The sequence below is a fragment of the Protomyctophum parallelum genome (assembly GCF_964188405.1).
Source record: "Protomyctophum parallelum genome assembly, chromosome: 17".
Classification (NCBI taxonomy): domain Eukaryota; kingdom Metazoa; phylum Chordata; class Actinopteri; order Myctophiformes; family Myctophidae; genus Protomyctophum; species Protomyctophum parallelum.
In genome coordinates this window covers 44,769,987-44,789,474 of record NC_139719.1, presented here as the reverse complement: position 1 = coordinate 44,789,474, position 19,488 = coordinate 44,769,987, and the positions used below count along the sequence as shown (strand labels likewise).

The 19,488-nt window shown below is 46.6% G+C and overlaps 1 protein-coding gene across 1 annotated transcript in view; it reads left to right on the top strand.

Moving 5' to 3' along the window:
* Positions 1-17,620, top strand: part of LOC310874792 (regulator of G-protein signaling 9-like) — a gene marked incomplete at its 3' end in the record, with an annotated part of 39,448 nt that extends 21,828 nt beyond the window's left edge. The window contains exons 14-20 of the mRNA XM_083787656.1: positions 520-607; positions 3,117-3,255; positions 4,057-4,139; positions 7,484-7,619; positions 13,734-14,001; positions 16,619-16,826; positions 17,428-17,620. Coding sequence (XP_083643782.1) covers positions 520-607; positions 3,117-3,255; positions 4,057-4,139; positions 7,484-7,619; positions 13,734-14,001; positions 16,619-16,826; positions 17,428-17,620 — 1,115 coding nt within the window. The remainder of the gene's footprint in view (positions 1-519; positions 608-3,116; positions 3,256-4,056; positions 4,140-7,483; positions 7,620-13,733; positions 14,002-16,618; positions 16,827-17,427) is intronic.
* Between the last annotated feature and the right edge of the window lie 1,868 nt (positions 17,621-19,488).

Here is a 19,488-nt window from a genome sequence, read left to right as displayed (position 1 = left end):
AGGCTGACAGACAGCCCAGAGCGCTTTCTACTAACGCATGGAGGTGACAGACAGGCTGACAGACAGCCCAGAGCGTGCAGGCAGAGCGCGCCACGGGACGGTTATATATTTTATGATATATTAGGCTCCATACACGCTGGTGCCGTCTAACGCAAAGGCATTTTATTGACATCATGGTTTTACTGTACATTCACCATCGCTGATGAGCGGCCCTTTGTAGGCGAGGAGGGAGGCTTGTTCAGGAACTCCGTTATATTTCCACTCTGGAAGGTGTTTTCACTTTGTTGCGTTTTCACCTCCTGACAACACCGTTCTTCGTCTAAAGGGACACCAGCAAACGACACTTTATTTTGCCGTTATCTATGAACACCGTTCTCGCGTAAAAGACCACCTTAGTATGACGGACAGTCCATGATTATGTTTTCCTACAATCTACAGACACATTTTGTTCACACTTGATTGTGTTATGTTAATTTGATCACGTTTATCCCTCCCCTCCCCTCCCCTCTCCTCCCCCAGGGGAGAACCTTGCCTTCTGGGAGGGTTGTGAGGAAATCAAGTGGGGAACATTGGACACCATAGACGAGACGTCCCAGCAGATCTACAAGTAAGCTCTGTCTCAGTATTGAGTCCAGCAGTGCCACCTCGTGGTATAGTTGAGAATAACAGTGATCATTTGCGGCTGGTTTTCCAGGTGTGTCTCAACCATAGACTGTAAAAAATATGGACAAAGCGTTCCCCGGGTCTAACATGAACGTAAAATGAAGCCTGTAATAATATGCTAATTCCTGATGTAAGTCGCCATCTTTCTAGATCCGTTTGGTACCAGCTGGCCATTGGCTGGCTCCGTTTTGTACCAGCTGGTCATTGGCTGCCCAGACAACGAGGCGGGACTTCCCCCCTTCTTCTCCGTTGGTTTTTATTTTGACTCGAGTGGGAGGGGAATCCCGATCATAGACTGTAACGGTAGCCACGCCCCTCAGAACATACGGCGACTTTATGGTCATTTTTTTAATTAATGGGACCATAATTTTCCAAAAAGAATATTATGACATTAGAAATGAGACTTTAAACTAGTGACTGGAAGAAGAAAGTATTCATGACCATGTTTATTAAGGTAATACAGTCTAGGTGAAGTTGGGCCAAAATACATGGGCCTCTATGGAGCTATGGGGCTTTTTGGGTCCGGTCCAGCGCCACAACAGGCCATTATATGAACTACCGATTTCAAATGAGGCTTCACGAAATATCTGTCTGACTGCCCCCCTGGTTAAATATCTGGCTGACTGCCCCCCTGGTTAAATATCTGGCTGACTGCCCCCCTGGTTAAATATCTGGCTGACTGCCCCCCTGGTTAAATATCTGGCTGACTGCCCCCCTGGTCTCAACTGCCTTTTAGACGTTTGGTTTGAGTGTTGGAGGCGGATTATAGATTCATATTCCATCCCGTCCTTCCTTCCTACCATGCAGACTGAATACAGACATAGGTGTAAAGTTCAAAATGTTCTTTCGAGGGAAGGGACGTGAGTCACGTGACTGGACGCAGAGGATGCATCATGCACCTGTACATACATGTCGCTATAAGAAGGCTAGATGGCTCACCTGTACATACATGTCGCTATAAGAAGGCTAGATGGCTCACCTGTACATACATGTCGCTATAAGAAGGCTAGATGGCTCACCTGCGCTGCTGGCCAATGGAGAGCGATGTCGCTCTGTGGCGGCCATCTTACTGAGGTGCAGCATTAGCCTGGCTAATAAGAGGCGGCCATCTTACTGAGGTGCAGCATTAGCCTGGCTAATAAGAGGCGGCCATCTTACTGAGGTGCAGCATTAGCCTGGCTAATAAGCCAGACTCAAATCACACTGTCGTGTGGCAGGCAATGATTCGGTCTGGCTTATTAGCCAGGCTAGTGCAGCATAACACTGTGTCTATGGGGCATGTACTTTTAAAATAACCATAACACTGTGTCTATGGGGCATGTACTTTTAAAATAACCATAACACTGTGTCTATGGGGCATGTACTTTTAAAATAACCATAACACTGTGTCTATGGGGCATGTACTTTTAAAATAACCATAACACTGTGTCTATGGGGCATGTACTTTTAAAATAACCATAACACTGTGTCTATGGGGCATGTACTTTTAAAATAACCATAACACTGTGTCTATGGGGCATGTACTTTTAAAATAACCATAACACTGTGTCTATGGGGCATGTACTTTTAAAATAACCATAACTTGCTCAATTTTCAACCGATCTTCAAACGGTTTGGTTTCTTATAAACGTCAGAGACGTATATGCTTTTATACAAAGTTCATATAAAAAATAACATTAACCTATTTAGGCCTGACCTCAAAATTAAAAAGAAAATCTTCTAAATCCTCCAGTTTTCTGAAATAAATATTTTCACGATTTTTCAAAAATAGCAGACCTACAAGCTCGTAGCGGTCGGTGGCGTGCTATGAGCTTGTAAATCTGCTATTTTTCTTTTTTTTATGGTTCCAATATGATATCTGCTCATAGACTGTAAAAAATATGGACAAAGCGTTCCCCGGGTCTATCATGAACGTAAAATGAAGCCGGTCAATCCTTGAATTGTAAGTCGCCATCTTTCTAGATCCGTTTGGGCCCAGCTGGCCCATTGGCTGGCCCAGACAACGAGGCGGGGACTTCCCCCCTTCTTCTCCGTTGGTTTTTATTTTGACTCGAGTGGGAGGGGAATCCCGATCATAGACTGTAACGGTATAGCCACGCCCCTCAGAACATACGCGACTTTATGGTCATTTTTTTAATAAATGGGACCATCATTTTCCAAAAAGAATATTATGACATGAGAAATGAGACTTTAAACTAGTGACTGGAAGCAGAAAGTATTCATGACCATGTTTATTAAGGTAATACAGTCTAGGTGAAGTTGGGCCCAAATACATGGACCACTATGGGGCTATGGGTTTTTTTGGGCCCAATGACAGCGCCACAACAGGCCCCGATTTCCTACTGGCTTCACAAAATATCTGTCTGACTGTCCCCCCCCCCCCCCCCCCCCCCTGTATCTGCTGCACTCCAGCGTTTCCCTGACGTTTCCCTTCACTTCCTGCTTCCCATCAGGACATTCCTGGCCCGCGGCGCCCCCCGCTGGATCAACATAGATGGCAAGACCATGGGCGTCACGGTGATGGGCCTGAAACACCCGCACAGATACGTGATGGACGCCGCGCAGACACACATCTACATGCTGATGAAGAAGGTATATGACTCCCTCCCTCAAACAATTGCAGATCACTTGCATATTTTAAAACAGGCCTGACGATAATTCACCTTTCACGGAGATCCTTCCAACTTAAACAGGTGATCACCTCCCCCCCCCCTTCCCCTTTCCCCACTCTGTACATACAGTTTTTTAATGGAAACAAGACCACAAGGACTTCTTTCGGTGCTATCCCTTTTGAACTGAACTTGAATGTACTCAGTTGCTGTTTTTACATTCATGTTCAATAAACTATTCAATCAATCAAACTCACATGTACAGTACATGCTAACGGAGGTATGTCCTGAGTCCAGACTGGCATCTACAGTACATGTAAATGCAGGAGATGGTACCGTACGTCCAACCTGGGGAAAAACTCACTCCTCATGCACTGAGGGAAGCATGGGCTCAGTTCGGGGCTCTCCCCAGGTTGGCAGAGGGAGCGTATAGCGCCCAGAATGACAGCTTAGGGTTGGGCAATTGGCACCGGGTGGAAAATAACGTTCGTGTTGTTATAAAAATGTAAAATAAAAAAAACCTAAAACAACAGAGTAGTATGTTTTGTAGCCAGATGCATGGCCATGGTAAATAATGATCATGTAGTTGTGAAAATATGAATACTAATCTGTGTGTGTGTGTGTGTGTGTGTGTGTGTGTGTGTGTGTGTGTGTGTGTGTGTGTGTGTGTGTGTGTGTGTGTGTGTGTGTGTGTGTGTGTGTGTGTGTGTGTGTGTGTGTGTGTGTGTGTGTGTGTGTGTGTGTGTGTGTGTGTGTGTGTGCGTGCGTGCGTGTGTCGTTCCAGGACTCGTACAATCGGTTCATAAAGTCGCCGGCGTTCAAGGACACCATGAAGAAAGCAGTAACTCCTGAAGAGCACAACTTCACGTAGGTTTAGTCCATTAGGTTACATTAACATAGGTTTAGTCCATTAGGTTACATAAACATAGGTTTAGTCCATTAGGTTACATTAACATAGGTTTAGTCCATTAGGTTACATTAACATAGGTTTAGTCCATTAGGTTACATTAACATAGGTTTAGTCCATTAGGTTACATTAACATAGGTTTAGTCCATTAGGTTACATAAACATAGGTTTTAGTTTTAACCATTTAGTCCATTCACACATTTAACCATTTAACTTCACGTAGGTTTAGTCCATTCACACATTTAACCATTTAACTTCACATAGGTTTAGTCCATTCACACATTTAACCATTTAACTTCACGTAGGTTTAGTCCATTCACACATTTAACCATTTAACTTCACATAGGTTTAGTCCATTCACACATTTAACCATTTAACTTCACGTAGTTTAGTCCATTCACACATTTAACCATTTAACTTCACATAGGTTTAGTCCATTCACACATTTAACCATTTAACTTCACATAGGTTTAGTCCATTCACACATTTAACCATTTAACTTCATGTAGGTTTAGTCCATTCACACATTTAACCATTTAACTTCATGTAGGTTTAGTCCATTCACACATTTTAACCATTTAACTTCACGTACGTTTAGTCCATTCACACATTTAACCATTTAACCTCACGTAGGTTTAGTCCATTCACACACACATTTTAACCATTTAACTTCACATAGGTTTAGTCCATTCACACATTTAACCATTTAACTTCACATAGGTTTAGTCCATTCACACATTTAACCATTTAACTTCACATAGGTTTAGTCCATTCACACATTTAACCATTTAACTTCACATAGGTTTAGTCCATTCACACATTTAACCATTTAACTTCATGTAGGTTTAGTCCATTCACACATTTAACCATTTAACTTCATGTAGGTTTAGTCCATTCACACATTTTAACCATTTAACTTCACGTACGTTTAGTCCATTCACACATTTAACCATTTAACCTCACGTAGGTTTAGTCCATTCACACACACATTTTAACCATTTAACTTCACATAGGTTTAGTCCATTCACACATTTAACCATTTAACTTCACATAGGTTTAGTCCATTCACACATTTAACCATTTAACTTCACGTAGGTTTAGTCCATTCACACATTTAACCATTTAACCTCACGTAGGTTTAGTCCATTCACACATTTAACCATTTAACTTCATGTAGGTTTAGTCCATTCACACATTTAACCATTTAACTTCACATAGGTTTAGTCCATTCACACATTTAACCATTTAACTTCACATAGGTTTAGTCCATTCACACATTTAACCATTTAACTTCACGTAGGTTTAGTCCATTCACACATTTAACCATTTAACTTCATGTAGGTTTAGTCCATTCACACATTTAACCATTTAACTTCATGTAGGTTTAGTCCATTCACACATTTAACCATTTAACTTCACGTAGGTTTAGTCCATTCACACATTTTAACCATTTAACTTCACATAGGTTTAGTCCATTCACACATTTAACCATTTAACTTCACGTAGGTTTAGTCCATTCACACAGTTTAACCATTTAACTTCACGTACATTTAGTCCATTCACACATTTAACCATTTAACTTCACATAGGTTTAGTCCATTCACACATTTAACCATTTAACTTCACATAGGTTTAGTCCATTCACACATTTAACCATTTAACTTCACATAGGTTTAGTCCATTCACACATTTAACCATTTAACTTCACATAGGTTTAGTCCATTCACACATTTAACCATTTAACTTCACGTAGGTTTAGTCCATTCACACATTTAACCATTTAACTTCATGTAGGTTTAGTCCATTCACACATTTAACCATTTAACTTCATGTAGGTTTAGTCCATTCACACATTTAACCATTTAACTTCACGTAGGTTTAGTCCATTCACACATTTAACCATTTAACTTCATGTAGGTTTAGTCCATTCACACATTTAACCATTTAACTTCACGTAGGTTTAGTCCATTCACACATTTAACCATTTAACTTCACGTAGGTTTAGTCCATTCACACATTTAACCATTTAACTTCACATAGGTTTAGTCCATTCACACATTTAACCATTTAACTTCACATAGGTTTAGTCCATTCACACACACATTTTAACCATTTCTGACAAAGTGTTGTTAAAAAAAGCATCGGCCGAAACATCGCCTAATCGCCCGGTATCGCCCCAAAAAGATAGTCACCAGTATAGGGTCCCATAGACAGTATAGGGTCCCATAGACAGTATAGGGTCCCATAGACAGTATAGGGTCCCATAGACAGTATAGGGTCCCATAGACAGTATAGGGTCCCATAGACAGTATAGGGTCCCATAGACAGTATAGGGTCCCATAGACAGTAGGGTCCCATAGACAGTATAGGGTCCCATAGACAGTAGGGTCCCATAGACAGTATAGGGTCCCATAGACAGTATAGGGTCCCATAGACAGTAGGGTCCCATAGACAAATAATGCACTTCCGGAAAATTGTTATGGCTGTCGCCTGCTGTTAAAATGTACTGTAATTGTCACTCACCCTCTCTCTGTCTCTACCCCCTTCCCCCCCCTCTCTCTTTCCCTCGCTCCCCCCCCCCCACTCACTCACCCTCTCTCTGTCTCTATCTCCCCCCCCTCTCTCTTTCCCTCTCCCCCCCTCTCTCTTTCCCTCTCCCCCCCCCCACTCACTCACCCTCTCTCTGTCTCTATCTCCCCCCCCCTCTCTCTTTCCCTCTCCCCCCCTCTCTCTTTCCCTCTCTCCCCCCCCCCCCACTCACTCACCCTCTCTCTGTCTCTATCTCCCCCCCCTCTCTCTTTCCCTCTCCCCCCTCTCTCTTTCCCTCTCCCCCCCTCTCTCTTTCCCTCTCCCCCCCCTCTCTCTTTCCCTCTCCCCCCCTCTCTCTTTCCCTCTCCCCCCCTCTCTCTTTCCCTCTCCCCCCCCTCTCTCTTTCCCTCTCCCCCCCTCTCTCTTTCCCTCTCCCCCCCCTCTCTCTTTCCCTCTCCCCCCTCTCTCTTTCCCTCTCCCCCCCCTCTCTCTTTCCTCTCCCCCCCTCTCTTTCCCTCTCCCCCCCCTCTCTCTTTCCCTCTCCCCCCTCTTTCTTTCCCTCTCCCCCCGCCCTCTCTCTTTCCCTCTCCCCCCCCTCTCTCTTTCCCTCTCCCCCCCCCCACTCACTCACCCTCTCTGTCTCTATCTCCCCCCCCCTTCTCTCTTTCTCTCTCTCTCTCTCTCTCTCTCTCTCTCTCTCTCCCTCTCCCTCTCTCTCTCTCTCCCTCTGTCTCTCTCTCTCTCTCTCCCTCTCCCTCTCTCTCTCTCTCCTCAGTGAGGCCCAGATCCTCCAGAACTCCCGGAGGCGGGCCCCGGGCCTCAGCCCCATCATCCTGAGGCAGAAGGAGATGGAGGAGAGAGCCAAACACGCCGTCCCCGACATCACACAGGTCATGATGAAGCTCAGCAGGGTCCCGCCCCCCAACGCGCCCGCGCCCTGACCCCTGACATCACACAGGCCACGCCCCCCCCCAAAGCCCAGAGCGAGGCCTATAGGGCCATGCGTCCCGTACTGGTGCTCAATAAACCCAAGTTAAAAACATTAATCCTGGTCTCTGTAGCGCCTGATGGAGGGGAAAGGAACGGGTTGGTCTCTGTAGCCTGAGGGAGGGGAAAGGAACGGGTTGGTCTCTGTAGCCTGATGGAGGGGAAAGGAACGGGTTGGTCTCTGTAGCCTGAGGGAGGAGAAAGGAACGGGTTGGTCTCTGTAGCCTGAGGGAGGAGAAAGGAACGGGTTGGTCTCTGTAGCCTGAGGGAGGAGAAAGGAACGGGTTGGTCTCTGTAGCCTGAGGGAGGAGAAAGGAACGGGTTGGTCTCTGTAGCCTGAGGGAGGGGAAAGGAACGGGTTGGTCTCTGTAGCCTGATGGAGGGGAAAGGAATGGGTTGGTCTCTGTAGCCTGATGGAGGGGAAAGGAACGGGTTGGTCTCTGTAGCCTGAGGGAGGGGAAAGGAACGGGTTGGTCTCTGTAGGGCCTGATGGAGGGGAAAGGAACGGGTTGGTCTCTGTAGCGCCTGAGGGAGGGGAAAGGAACGGGTTGGTCTCTGTAGCCTGAGGGAGGGGAAAGGAACGGGTTGGTCTCTGTAGCCTGAGGGAGGGGAAAGGAACGGGTTGGTCTCTGTAGCGCCTGAGGGAGGGGAAAGGAACGGGTTGGTCTCTGTAGCCTGAGGGAGGGGAAAGGAATGGGTTGGTCTCTGTAGCCTGAGGGAGGAGAAAGGAACGGGTTGGTCTCTGTAGCGCTGAGGGAGGAGAAAGGAACGGGTTGGTCTCTGTAGCCTGATGGAGGGAAAGGAACGGGTTGGTCTCTGTAGCCTGAGGGAGGGGAAAGGAATGGGTTGGTCTCTGTAGGGCCTGAGGGAGGGGAAAGGAACGGGTTGGTCTCTGTAGCCTGATGGAGGGGAAAGGAACGGGTTGGTCTCTGTAGCCTGAGGGAGGGGAAAGGAACGGGTTGGTCTCTGTAGGGCCTGAGGGAGGGGAAAGGAACGGGTTGGTCTCTGTAGCCTGATGGAGGGGAAAGGAACGGTTTGGTCTCTGTAGGGCCTGATGGAGGGGAAAGGAACGGGTTGGTCTCTGTAGCGCCTGATGGAGGGGAAAGGAACGGGTTGGTCTCTGTAGCGCCTGATGGAGGGGAAAGGAACGGGTTGGTCTCTGTAGCGCCTGAGGGAGGGGAAAGGAACGGGTTGGTCTCTGTAGGGCCTGAGGGAGGGGAAAGGAACGGGTTGGTCTCTGTAGCCTGAGGGAGGGGAAAGGAACGGGTTGGTCTCTGTAGCCTGAGGGAGGGGAAAGGAACGGGTTGGTCTCTGTAGCCTGATGGAGGGGAAAGGAATGGGTTGGTCTCTGTAGCGCCTGAGGGAGGGGAAAGGAACGGGTTGGTCTCTGTAGCCTGAGGGAGGGGAAAGGAACGGGTTGGTCTCTGTAGCCTGATGGAGGGGAAAGGAACGGGTTGGTCTCTGTAGCCTGAGGGAGGAGAAAGGAACGGGTTGGTCTCTGTAGCCTGAGGGAGGGGAAAGGAATGGGTTGGTCTCTGTAGCCTGAGGGAGGGAAAGGAATGGGTTGGTCTCTGTAGCCTGAGGGAGGGGAAAGGAATGGGTTGGTCTCTGTAGCCTGAGGGAGGGGAAAGGAATGGGTTGGTCTCTGTAGCCTGAGGGAGGGGAAAGGAATGGGTTGGTCTCTGTAGCGCCTGAGGGAGGGGAAAGGAACGGGTTGGTCTCTGTAGCCTGAGGGAGGGGAAAGGAATGGGTTGGTCTCTGTAGGGCCTGAGGGAGGGGAAAGGAACGGGTTGGTCTCTGTAGGGCCTGATGGAGGGGAAAGGAACGGGTTGGTCTCTGTAGCCTGATGGAGGGGAAAGGAATGGGTTGGTCTCTGTAGCCTGATGGAGGGGAAAGGAATGGGTTGGTCTCTGTAGCCTGATGGAGGGGAAAGGAACGGGTTGGTCTCTGTAGCCTGAGGGAGGGGAAAGGAATGGGTTGGTCTCTGTAGCGCTGAGGGAGGGGAAAGGAACGGGTTGGTCTCTGTAGCCTGATGGAGGGGAAAGGAACGGGTTGGTCTCTGTAGCCTGAGGGAGGGGAAAGGAACGGGTTGGTCTCTGTAGCGCTGAGGGAGGGGAAAGGAACGGGTTGGTCTCTGTAGCCTGAGGGAGGGGAAAGGAACGGGTTGGTCTCTGTAGCCTGATGGAGGGGAAAGGAACGGGTTGGTCTCTGTAGCCTGAGGGAGGGGAAAGGAACGGGTTGGTCTCTGTAGGGCCTGAGGGAGGGGAAAGGAACGGGTTGGTCTCTGTAGCCTGAGGGAGGAGAAAGGAACGGGTTGGTCTCTGTAGGGCCTGAGGGAGGGGAAAGGAACGGGTTGGTCTCTGTAGCCTGAGGGAGGAGAAAGGAACGGGTTGGTCTCTGTAGCCTGAGGGAGGGGAAAGGAACGGGTTGGTCTCTGTAGGGCCTGAGGGAGGGGAAAGGAATGGGTTGGTCTCTGTAGCGCCTGAGGGAGGGGAAAGGAACGGGTTGGTCTCTGTAGCCTGATGGAGGGGAAAGGAACGGGTTGGTCTCTGTAGGGCCTGAGGGAGGGGAAAGGAACGGGTTGGTCTCTGTAGCGCTGAGGGAGGGGAAAGGAACGGGTTGGTCTCTGTAGCGCCTGAGGGAGGGGAAAGGAACGGGTTGGTCTCTGTAGCCTGAGGGAGGGGAAAGGAACGGGTTGGTCTCTGTAGCCTGAGGGAGGAGAAAGGAACGGGTTGGTCTCTGTAGCGCTGAGGGAGGGGAAAGGAATGGGTTGGTCTCTGTAGCCTGAGGGAGGGGAAAGGAACGGGTTGGTCTCTGTAGCCTGAGGGAGGGGAAAGGAACGGGTTGGTCTCTGTAGCCTGAGGGAGGGGAAAGGAACGGGTTGGTCTCTGTAGCCTGAGGGAGGGGAAAGGAATGGGTTGGTCTCTGTAGCGCTGAGGGAGGGGAAAGGAACGGGTTGGTCTCTGTAGCCTGAGGGAGGGGAAAGGAACGGGTTGGTCTCTGTAGCCTGAGGGAGGGGAAAGGAACGGGTTGGTCTCTGTACTGCCTGAGGGAGGGGAAAGGAACGGGTTGGTCTCTGTAGCCTGAGGGAGGGGAAAGGAACGGGTTGGTCTCTGTAGCCTGAGGGAGGAGAAAGGAACGGGTTGGTCTCTGTAGCGCTGAGGGAGGGCAAAGGAACGGGTTGGAATGACGTGTTCCCTCCACACGCTATACGTCCAACCGGGGAACTCCCCCTCGGTCAGGTGATCAGGAGCAGCTCACTATAGACTAATCCACAGAGGGGTGCCCTGGGCGCGGCCATTACTGAGGTGTAATCCATGGAGCAGGTGCTCCGTATAGGCCAGGTGTGGCTAATCAGTGCTGCTGTGCTTAATGGTACACCTCAGTAATGGCCGCGCCCAGGAAAGCCTCTGTGGATTTGTCTATACTCATGCATTTGATTAAAGGAAGCGTGAGCTCAGTTTGGGGCTCTCCCCAGGTTGGCAAGAGGCCAGGATTACAGCTTAGGTAATTGGCACAGGGTGGGGGGGAAAGAAATGGGTTACACAATTGTGAGATAAAAAGATTGTAGATTATATGTAGCATATAAATAATGCCCTATTCGGGTTAATGTATGTGGCTGGATTTATAGGAAATATAGGAGTCTACATAGCTCATATATATCACATAATGTTAATATGTTCATAAAACAATCTAAAGGTCCAGGGTGGGATGTCTGTATTAGTCTGTAGACAACGGCCTCGTAAAGCCGTGTAAATATAGAGATGTTGAGTTTTTTTTCTTAATCAATAGAATCTTTATTATTACCAGAACGGAATAACTAATGACACACATTAGGAGTGTTAATTTATGGAGAGAAATCACAATATTAAATTAAAATAATACCTCTCTTCATAGTCTACGTAGTAAGGAGAGGGTTTTCATAGAGCATATTTTAGTTTCTTCCATGTGTGTGTTTTTTTTTTTAGTTTTCCATGTTTTTATTTATTTTATTTATTTAAAAGAAATTGCACTGGTTGCACCTGCTGTAACGCATGCGGTCTGCTTGTTTTTATCCGTTGCAATTAGAGATGCACGATATCATCGCTAAGATATATCGATATCGGACGAATAATTCAGATATTATTGTTTTTGGTCACTCATAAAACATATTATTTGCTGTGTCGTTATCTGTCAATGTCACAGTCACTCATGTTTTTTTTTTTTTGTCTTCTGTCAATAAAGCCATTGTCACTCATGTCGTTTGTTTTGTCATCTGTCAATAAAGTCACATAGTCTCTCATAAAACATGCTTTTTGCTTTGTCATCATTTTGTACTGTTATACTTTAGTAGAATTCTGAATCCGGGACAGTTTCTCACCTTCCTACACCTTTCAGGGGCAGCGGTGGCCGAACGGTTTGCGGCGCGGTCTTGATATCGGAAGGTCGCTATAGTTCGTATCCCCGGACCGGCACGTTAAAATGACCACCGTTGAAGTGCCCTTATGGACAAGGCATTGAACCCCTACCATGAAATTGAAATGTTCTATGAGCAGGGCCTGGCTGTAAACAAGTTCTTGAGCTTAGTCCAGTTACCCAGGGTAAACATAGTACCTTTCCTTTCCTTAGTCCAGTTACCCTGGGTAAACATAGTACCTTTCCTTTCCTTAGTCCAGTTACCCTGGGTAAACAGTACCTTTCCTTTCCTTTAGTCCAGTTACCCTGGGTAAACATAGTACCTTTCCTTTCCTTAGTCCAGTTACCCTGGGTAAACATAGTACCTTTCCTTTCCTTAGTCCAGTTACCCTGGGTAAACATAATACCTTTCCTTTCCTTTAGTCCAATTACCCTGGGTAAACAGTACCTTTCCTTTCCTTAGTCCAGTTACCCTGGGTAAACATAATACCTTTCCTTTCCTTAGTCCAGTTACCCTGGGTAAACCGTACCTTTCCTTTCCTTAGTCCAGTTACCCTGGGTAAACAGTACCTTTCCTTACCTTAGTCCAGTTACCCTGGGTAAACAGTACCTTTCCTTTCCTTAGTCCAGTTACCCTGGGTAAACATAGTACCTTTCCTTTCCTTAGTCCAGTTACCCTGGGTAAACATAGTACCTTTCCTTTCCTTAGTCCAGTTACCCTGGGTAAACAGTACCTTTCCTTTCCTTAGTCCAGTTACCCTGGGTAAACATAGTACCTTTCCTTTCCTTAGTCCAGTTACCCTGGGTAAACATAGTACCTTTCCTTTCCTTAGTCCAGTTACCCTGGGTAAACATAGTACCTTTCCTTTCCTTAGTCCAGTTACCCTGGGTAAACATAATACCTTTCCTTTCCTTAGTCCAGTTACCCTGGGTAAACATAGTACCTTTCCTTTCCTTAGTCCAGTTACCCTGGGTAAACATAATACCTTTCCTTTCCTTAGTCCAGTTACCCTGGGTAAACATAGTACCTTTCCTTTCCTTAGTCCAGTTACCCTGGGTAAACATAGTACCTTTCCTTTCCTTAGTCCAGTTACCTTGGGTAAACATAGTACCTTTCCTTTCCTTAGTCCAGTTACCCTGGGTAAACATAGTACCTTTCCTTTCCTTAGTCCAGTTACCCTGGGTAAACATAGTACCTTTCCTTTCCTTAGTCCAGTTACCTTGGGTAAACCGTACCTTTCCTTTTCTCTGGTCATCTCTCATTCGCTGTTGTCCGAAACAAGACAACTTTAGTTTTTCTCATCAACGTCAGCCAGCATGACTGACCGTGAAAGCCTTGAAATGGTCAGAATGGAAGTAAATTATTAAAGTGGCCTATAAGTTGAACATTATAGACAAATGGATGGGCTGACCAGGCCATGCCCTTCCTAGTTTGAAAGTCCTTTTGTGAAGAAGATATAATATAATGAACCCAAATACTTGTAGTCATCGACCAGGATAGGAGTGTTGTTACAGTGATTTGATAACATGGTTATTGTTGTATTTGCATATATTTACGTATATATGTAAACATGTATTACATGATTAGTATACAACAGTAAATAACCTCCATGCGATGACCTTTGACCTCTGACCCCTCACAGCTCTGCCGCTTCACCGCCCCCCTCCCCCACCTGTCTGTCTACGCCGGCATCACGGAGCCCCTCCCCTTCCTGCTCCCCCACACCCCCGCCTGCCCCTCCCCCTGCATCAGCGTGGCCATGGAGAGCACGCCTCCCTCCGAGGCCACGCCTCCCTCCGAGGCCACGCCTCCCTCCGAGGCCACGCCTCCCTCCGAGGCCAACGGCGAGGCCAGGCTCCTCCCCCCCGCGGCCGCTGCCGCGGTGGCGACGCCACAGGGCGGGGCCGGAGGTACCCGCCTTCTTACACAATTTAACCCGTTCTGACCTGAGATCAGATTCTAAAAAACGTCTTCTACATCCTGACAGTTTTCTGAAAAAGCTACGTTTCTATGTCAGTCGTTCTTCGATTTTTCAAAAATAACAGACCTACAAGCTCGTAGCTATGAGCTTGTAGATCTGCTATTTTTCAATAGCTTAACGCATAACATGATGCTGACACCAAAATGGGTTCCCGCCCAGAATGGGTTAAATATTACCTCGTTGTTTCAGCAGATTGTGGCATCATTGTCTGGCTATGAGAGACTATAGAATCGTCTAATCTAAATATACATTTTCAAATGCAAAAAGACGCAGGAATGGCCGATCTACAAGCCAACATTTTTTCTAAAGTATAAAATGATTGAATATGTCCCATAGTGCCCTGTGGAATTTGTGATTATACGAATCCCTAAAGGCGAACATAAATGTATATTTTTGAGAGGCGCTAGCCCCTCCTACATATTCAGCCATAGTGTAGATTTTCTTAGTCTTATACACAAACATTAAATTCCCGTTGACAATGAATGGATGATGTACCATGTTATAAGAGCGCCCCTCACTTCACACAGGTGTGATTTTTTTAATTCATATAATTTTCCAATTTCAATGATAAAAGAAAAATCACACCTGTGTGAAGTGAGGGGCGCTTATCATCGTATACATCATGTTTTGTGTTTCTGCAATGTTTGTGTTTACACAAAGGTCACGAACCCTCAAAGCTGGCCATTCATTGTCAACGGCATTCCATGTTTGTGTTAAGACAATGTTTGTGTTAAAGGTATATTCAGTGATTTCACTCAAAAAACCTTAGGTTTCGTTTTTGGCTGTGGGACCCAGCCTTTCGTCCAATCAGGATAGAGAGTCAAAAATGAAACCTAAGGCCAGCACACTCTATAGTAGGAAGGATTATCACAACAAAACAAAAAAATAAGTGATATTTGAATTAAGTGAAATCACTGAATATACCTTTAAGACAATGTTTGTGTTAAGTCTGCGAACGCCGCGCGTCAAAAAAGCCGCCTCCGTTATTTTCAATGAACCTATATCTATCGCACATAGATCTATAGATCTATAGATCTATAGATCTATAGATCTATATCTATAACCTATATCTATCGCACACCGGCGGCGTCCGACGCGCGTTCACGCCTGACGCTCCGATACGCCACCGTTCTACATTGTCTTAACACAAACATTGAATGCCGTTGACAATGGCCAGTTTTGAGGGTTTGTGACTTTGTGTAAACACAAACATTGCAGACGTCTTATTACGTCATCATTTACTGCCCTAAACAAACATTAAAGTCCATAGACTTCTGCTGACAACGGGGAATTTTAATTAGGTTCTAAAAGACAAAAACAAAATAAAGTCCCTAGACTTGGCTGACACAAAACCGTTACAGGATGAACTTACAAACCTGTTCAACCAATCAATGTTGTCTGACCTCACTGTGTCGTCACGGTAACAAATCAGTCAGCTCCATATATGGGCATAAAGGGGGAATGCCCCATACAGCGTTCACGCCTGACGCTCCGATACGCCACCGTTCTATTTTGTTCCGCGTTGCTGTGCACCTGGTGTGTGTTGGGCTTTAGCTGGCCATAGGAGGCGCTATAGCCCCCCCTTCAAAGAACACAATGAAATTGTTAATGGCAGATGTTTAGTAGGACAACTAATGGTCAACCCACCTTTGTTGTGATAGTGATTGATGATGGTGACACATCATCTCATTCCGGCCATGAATCACAATTTGCGTCCTCACCATCGCCTGCAATGTTTGTGTTCACACAAAGTCACCATCGTCTGCAATGTTTGTGTTTACACAAAGTCACCATCGTCTGCAATGTTTGTGTTTACACAAAGTCACCATCGTCTGCAATGTTTGTGTTTACACAAAGTCACCATCGTCTGCAATGTTTGTGTTCACACAAAGTCACCATCGTCTGCAATGTTTGTGTTTACACAAAGTCACCATCGTCTGCAATGTTTGTGTTTACACAAAGTCACCATCGTCTGCAATGTTTGTGTTTACACAAAGTCACCATCGTCTGCAATGTTTGTGTTCACACAAAGTCACCATCGTCTGCAATGTTTGTGTTTACACAAAGTCACCATCGTCTGCAATGTTTGTGTTTACACAAAGTCACCATCGTCTGCAATGTTTGTGTTCACACAAAGTCACCATCGCCTGCAATGTTTGTGTTTACACAAAGTCACCATCGCCTGCAATGTTTGTGTTTACACAAAGTCACCATCGTCTGCAATGTTTGTGTTCACACAAAGTCACCATCGTCTGCAATGTTTGTGTTCACACAAAGTCACCATCGTCTGCAATGTTTGTGTTCACACAAAGTCACCATCGTCTGCAATGTTTGTGTTTACACAAAGTCACAAACCCTCAAAACTGGCCATTGTCAACGGCATTCAATGTTTGTGTTAAGACAATGTTTGTGTTTACACAAACACTCTAAGCTGGACATCGGAGGCGCTAGCCCCCCTTAAAGAACACATTTAAATCGTTAATGGCAGATGTTTCGTTGGACAACTAATGGTCAACCTAACCTTTGTTGTGATGGTTGATTGACAGCGTCCAGGTCTAGGGGCGTGGCTCTGTCGCTGGGCCGTCTGCTGAGGCGGGGCTGCCCCGCCCCCTCGGCCGTGTTCGCCGGCCTGGCGCCCAAGGGCCCCGCCCACAACGCCGCCGCCACCGGGGGCGGGGCCGGCAGCAGCCGGGTCAAGCCAATCAGCACGGAGCAGCAGCCCTCACAGCAGGTCCCGGCCAGACGCATCGCCAAGTGAGTCACAAACACGCCGTGTGTGTAGACGAATGTCTGTGAAAAATACATAAAATAACCCATTCTGACCTGAGATCAGATTCTAAAAGTGTCTTCGATTTTACAAAAATAGCAGACCTACAAGCTCTTAGCGCGCCACCGAGTGGCGCGCTAAGAGCTTGTAGATCTGCTATTTTTAAATAGCTAAAGAATAACGTAATGCTAACACCAAAAGGGGTTAAATGTATTACTAGACGTGATTTATATCCATGAGATGACGTCTTATTACGTCATCATTTACTGCCCTAAACAAACATTAAAGTCCATAGACTTCTGCTGACAACGGGGAATTTTAATTAGGTTCTAAAAGACAAAAACAAAATAAAGTCCCTAGACTTGGCTGACACAAAACCGTTACAGGATGAACTTACAAACCTGTTCAACCAATCAATGTTGTCTGACCTCACTGTGTCGTCACGGTAACAAATCAGTCAGCTCCATATATGGGCATAAAGGGGGAATGCCCCATACAGTAGTATATTACAGACATATACCGATGACATCAGTGATCTCCGTATATGGGCGTAAAAGGGACTGACGTTCTGCCTCTCCGTTGGTCCAGTTTCTTCCAGATCAAAGTGGACATCCCTCCAGAGTGTAGGATCTATCCCATAGACTCAGAGGACGAGGAGGAGGACAGCAGCAGGGGCGGGGCCTCTCGGGGGGGAGGAGGAGGAGGGGGGGCCGGGGGAGGGGCCAAGGAGATCATCTGTCCCTGGGAGAGCCTGAGCCCGCCGGGGGGCGTGCACACATAGACATCAAAGGGGGCTTCAGGCCATGCCCTTTTACCCGTCTGTAAAACAACTGCCCTTTTACCCGTAACAACTGCCCTCTCCAGACCACGAATGAATGCAGAATTTACTACATGGTGAAAGAGATGCAAATGCCCTCCTCTCCCCTCCCCTCCCCTCCCCTCCCCTCCCCTCCCCTCCCCTCCCCTCCCCTCCCCTCCCCTCTCCTCCTCTCCCATCCCCTCCCCTCTCCTCCCCTCCCCTCCCCTCCCCTCCCCTCCCCTCCCCTCCCCTCCCCTCTCCTCCTCTCCCATCCCCTCCCCTCCCCTCCCCTCCCCTCCTCTCCCCTCCCCTCCCCTCCCCTCCCCTCCCCTCTCCATGCCTGAAGGAAGGCAGCCTTCAGGAGAATTGCTTTTTCCCCAAAGTCTCCTGAACTTGAACGCAGCATTTTGCGTTGAATAAATGTGTTTCTAAATCCATGTCGTTACACCTGTATCTCCACTATAGCTAAAGAGTGCTGGGTTAGAATAGCTGATCTACAAGCTCTCAACGCGTCACAGCGACACGCGTTGCTCGGATTCCAGAATGGCTAGTTCCAGACTATAAATTGCATTCGGAGATTATGGAATAGTTGTTGCGATATGAGTGGCAGCGCGATTTCCAGAGGCAGGCGATTTCCAGAGGGACAGTTGAATGTGAGGTCAACTGTCAGAATGTATACACCTTTTTACCATGTTTACAAATGAAAGAATGTGGAAAAAACCCTACCGTATAACAAGAGAAATGTTATAGTGTTTGATTCATACATTTGACATTCCATGGCTTTTGCAAGTGCCTCAAAGCAGAGATCAAAGAGATAGGAGGTGCTGCTGAGCACGGGGGATATACTTTAAAAAAAGGAAAGGACGCACAAACTCCTAGTCCCGATGCCAAAAAACGTTATATTTTAATTGAAAGCTTAGCATGATGACTAAAACTAAATATATGGACAATTTAGTCAAATCAAGACTAGACTGTCAGGAAGGGACTAGTGGACAAGGGATCCAGTATTAGGAAGGGACTAGTGGACAAGGGATCCAGTGGAAGTCATTTTACACTTGGTTGCATGCTGAAAGCGTGACGCGTTGTGCGCTTGTGTAAAAGCAACCATTACGGCATCAAGGCCCGACAAAAATACATTTGTCGACATATCAACTGTAGATTTAGTCGACTAAAATCTTATGAAATGTAGTCGACTAAAACTAGTCTAACACTAAAACATTCCAGGTGACTAAAACCATTAAGTTTTATTCCAAAGGCTGACTAAACTGAAATTTGCTGCCAAAAACACCGCTCTGAAAGAGAAGAAGTAGACAAATTCTGAGAACATCTAAAATACCCTGAATGGACAAATCTCTCAGCCAATAGATACCCTGGAATGGACAAATCTCTCAGCCAATAAATACCCTGGAATGGACAAATCTCTCAGCCAATAGATACCCTGGAATGGACAAATCTCTCAGCCAATAGATACCCTGGAATGGACAATCAATACCCCAAGTAATCAAACACAATTGAACCTCCTTCCTTTACCCATTAATTACAAAAAGACTTTTGCACAAAATGAGCTTGAAAGAATGAACACACAATGACATGTTTAAAAGAATTACACATTTATTTATCATCAATTAATACTTAAAAGAAGGGCAGTTCAGTGAATACTAGGCAGTTCAGTGAATACTAGGCAGTTCAGTGAATACTAGGCAGTTCAGTGAACAGTGGGCAGTTCAGTGAATACTGGGCAGTTCAGTGAATACTGGGCAGTTCAGTGAATACTGGGCAGTTCAGTGAATACTGAGCAGTTCAGTGAATACTGGGCAGTTCAGTGAACAGTGGGCAGTTCAGTGAATACT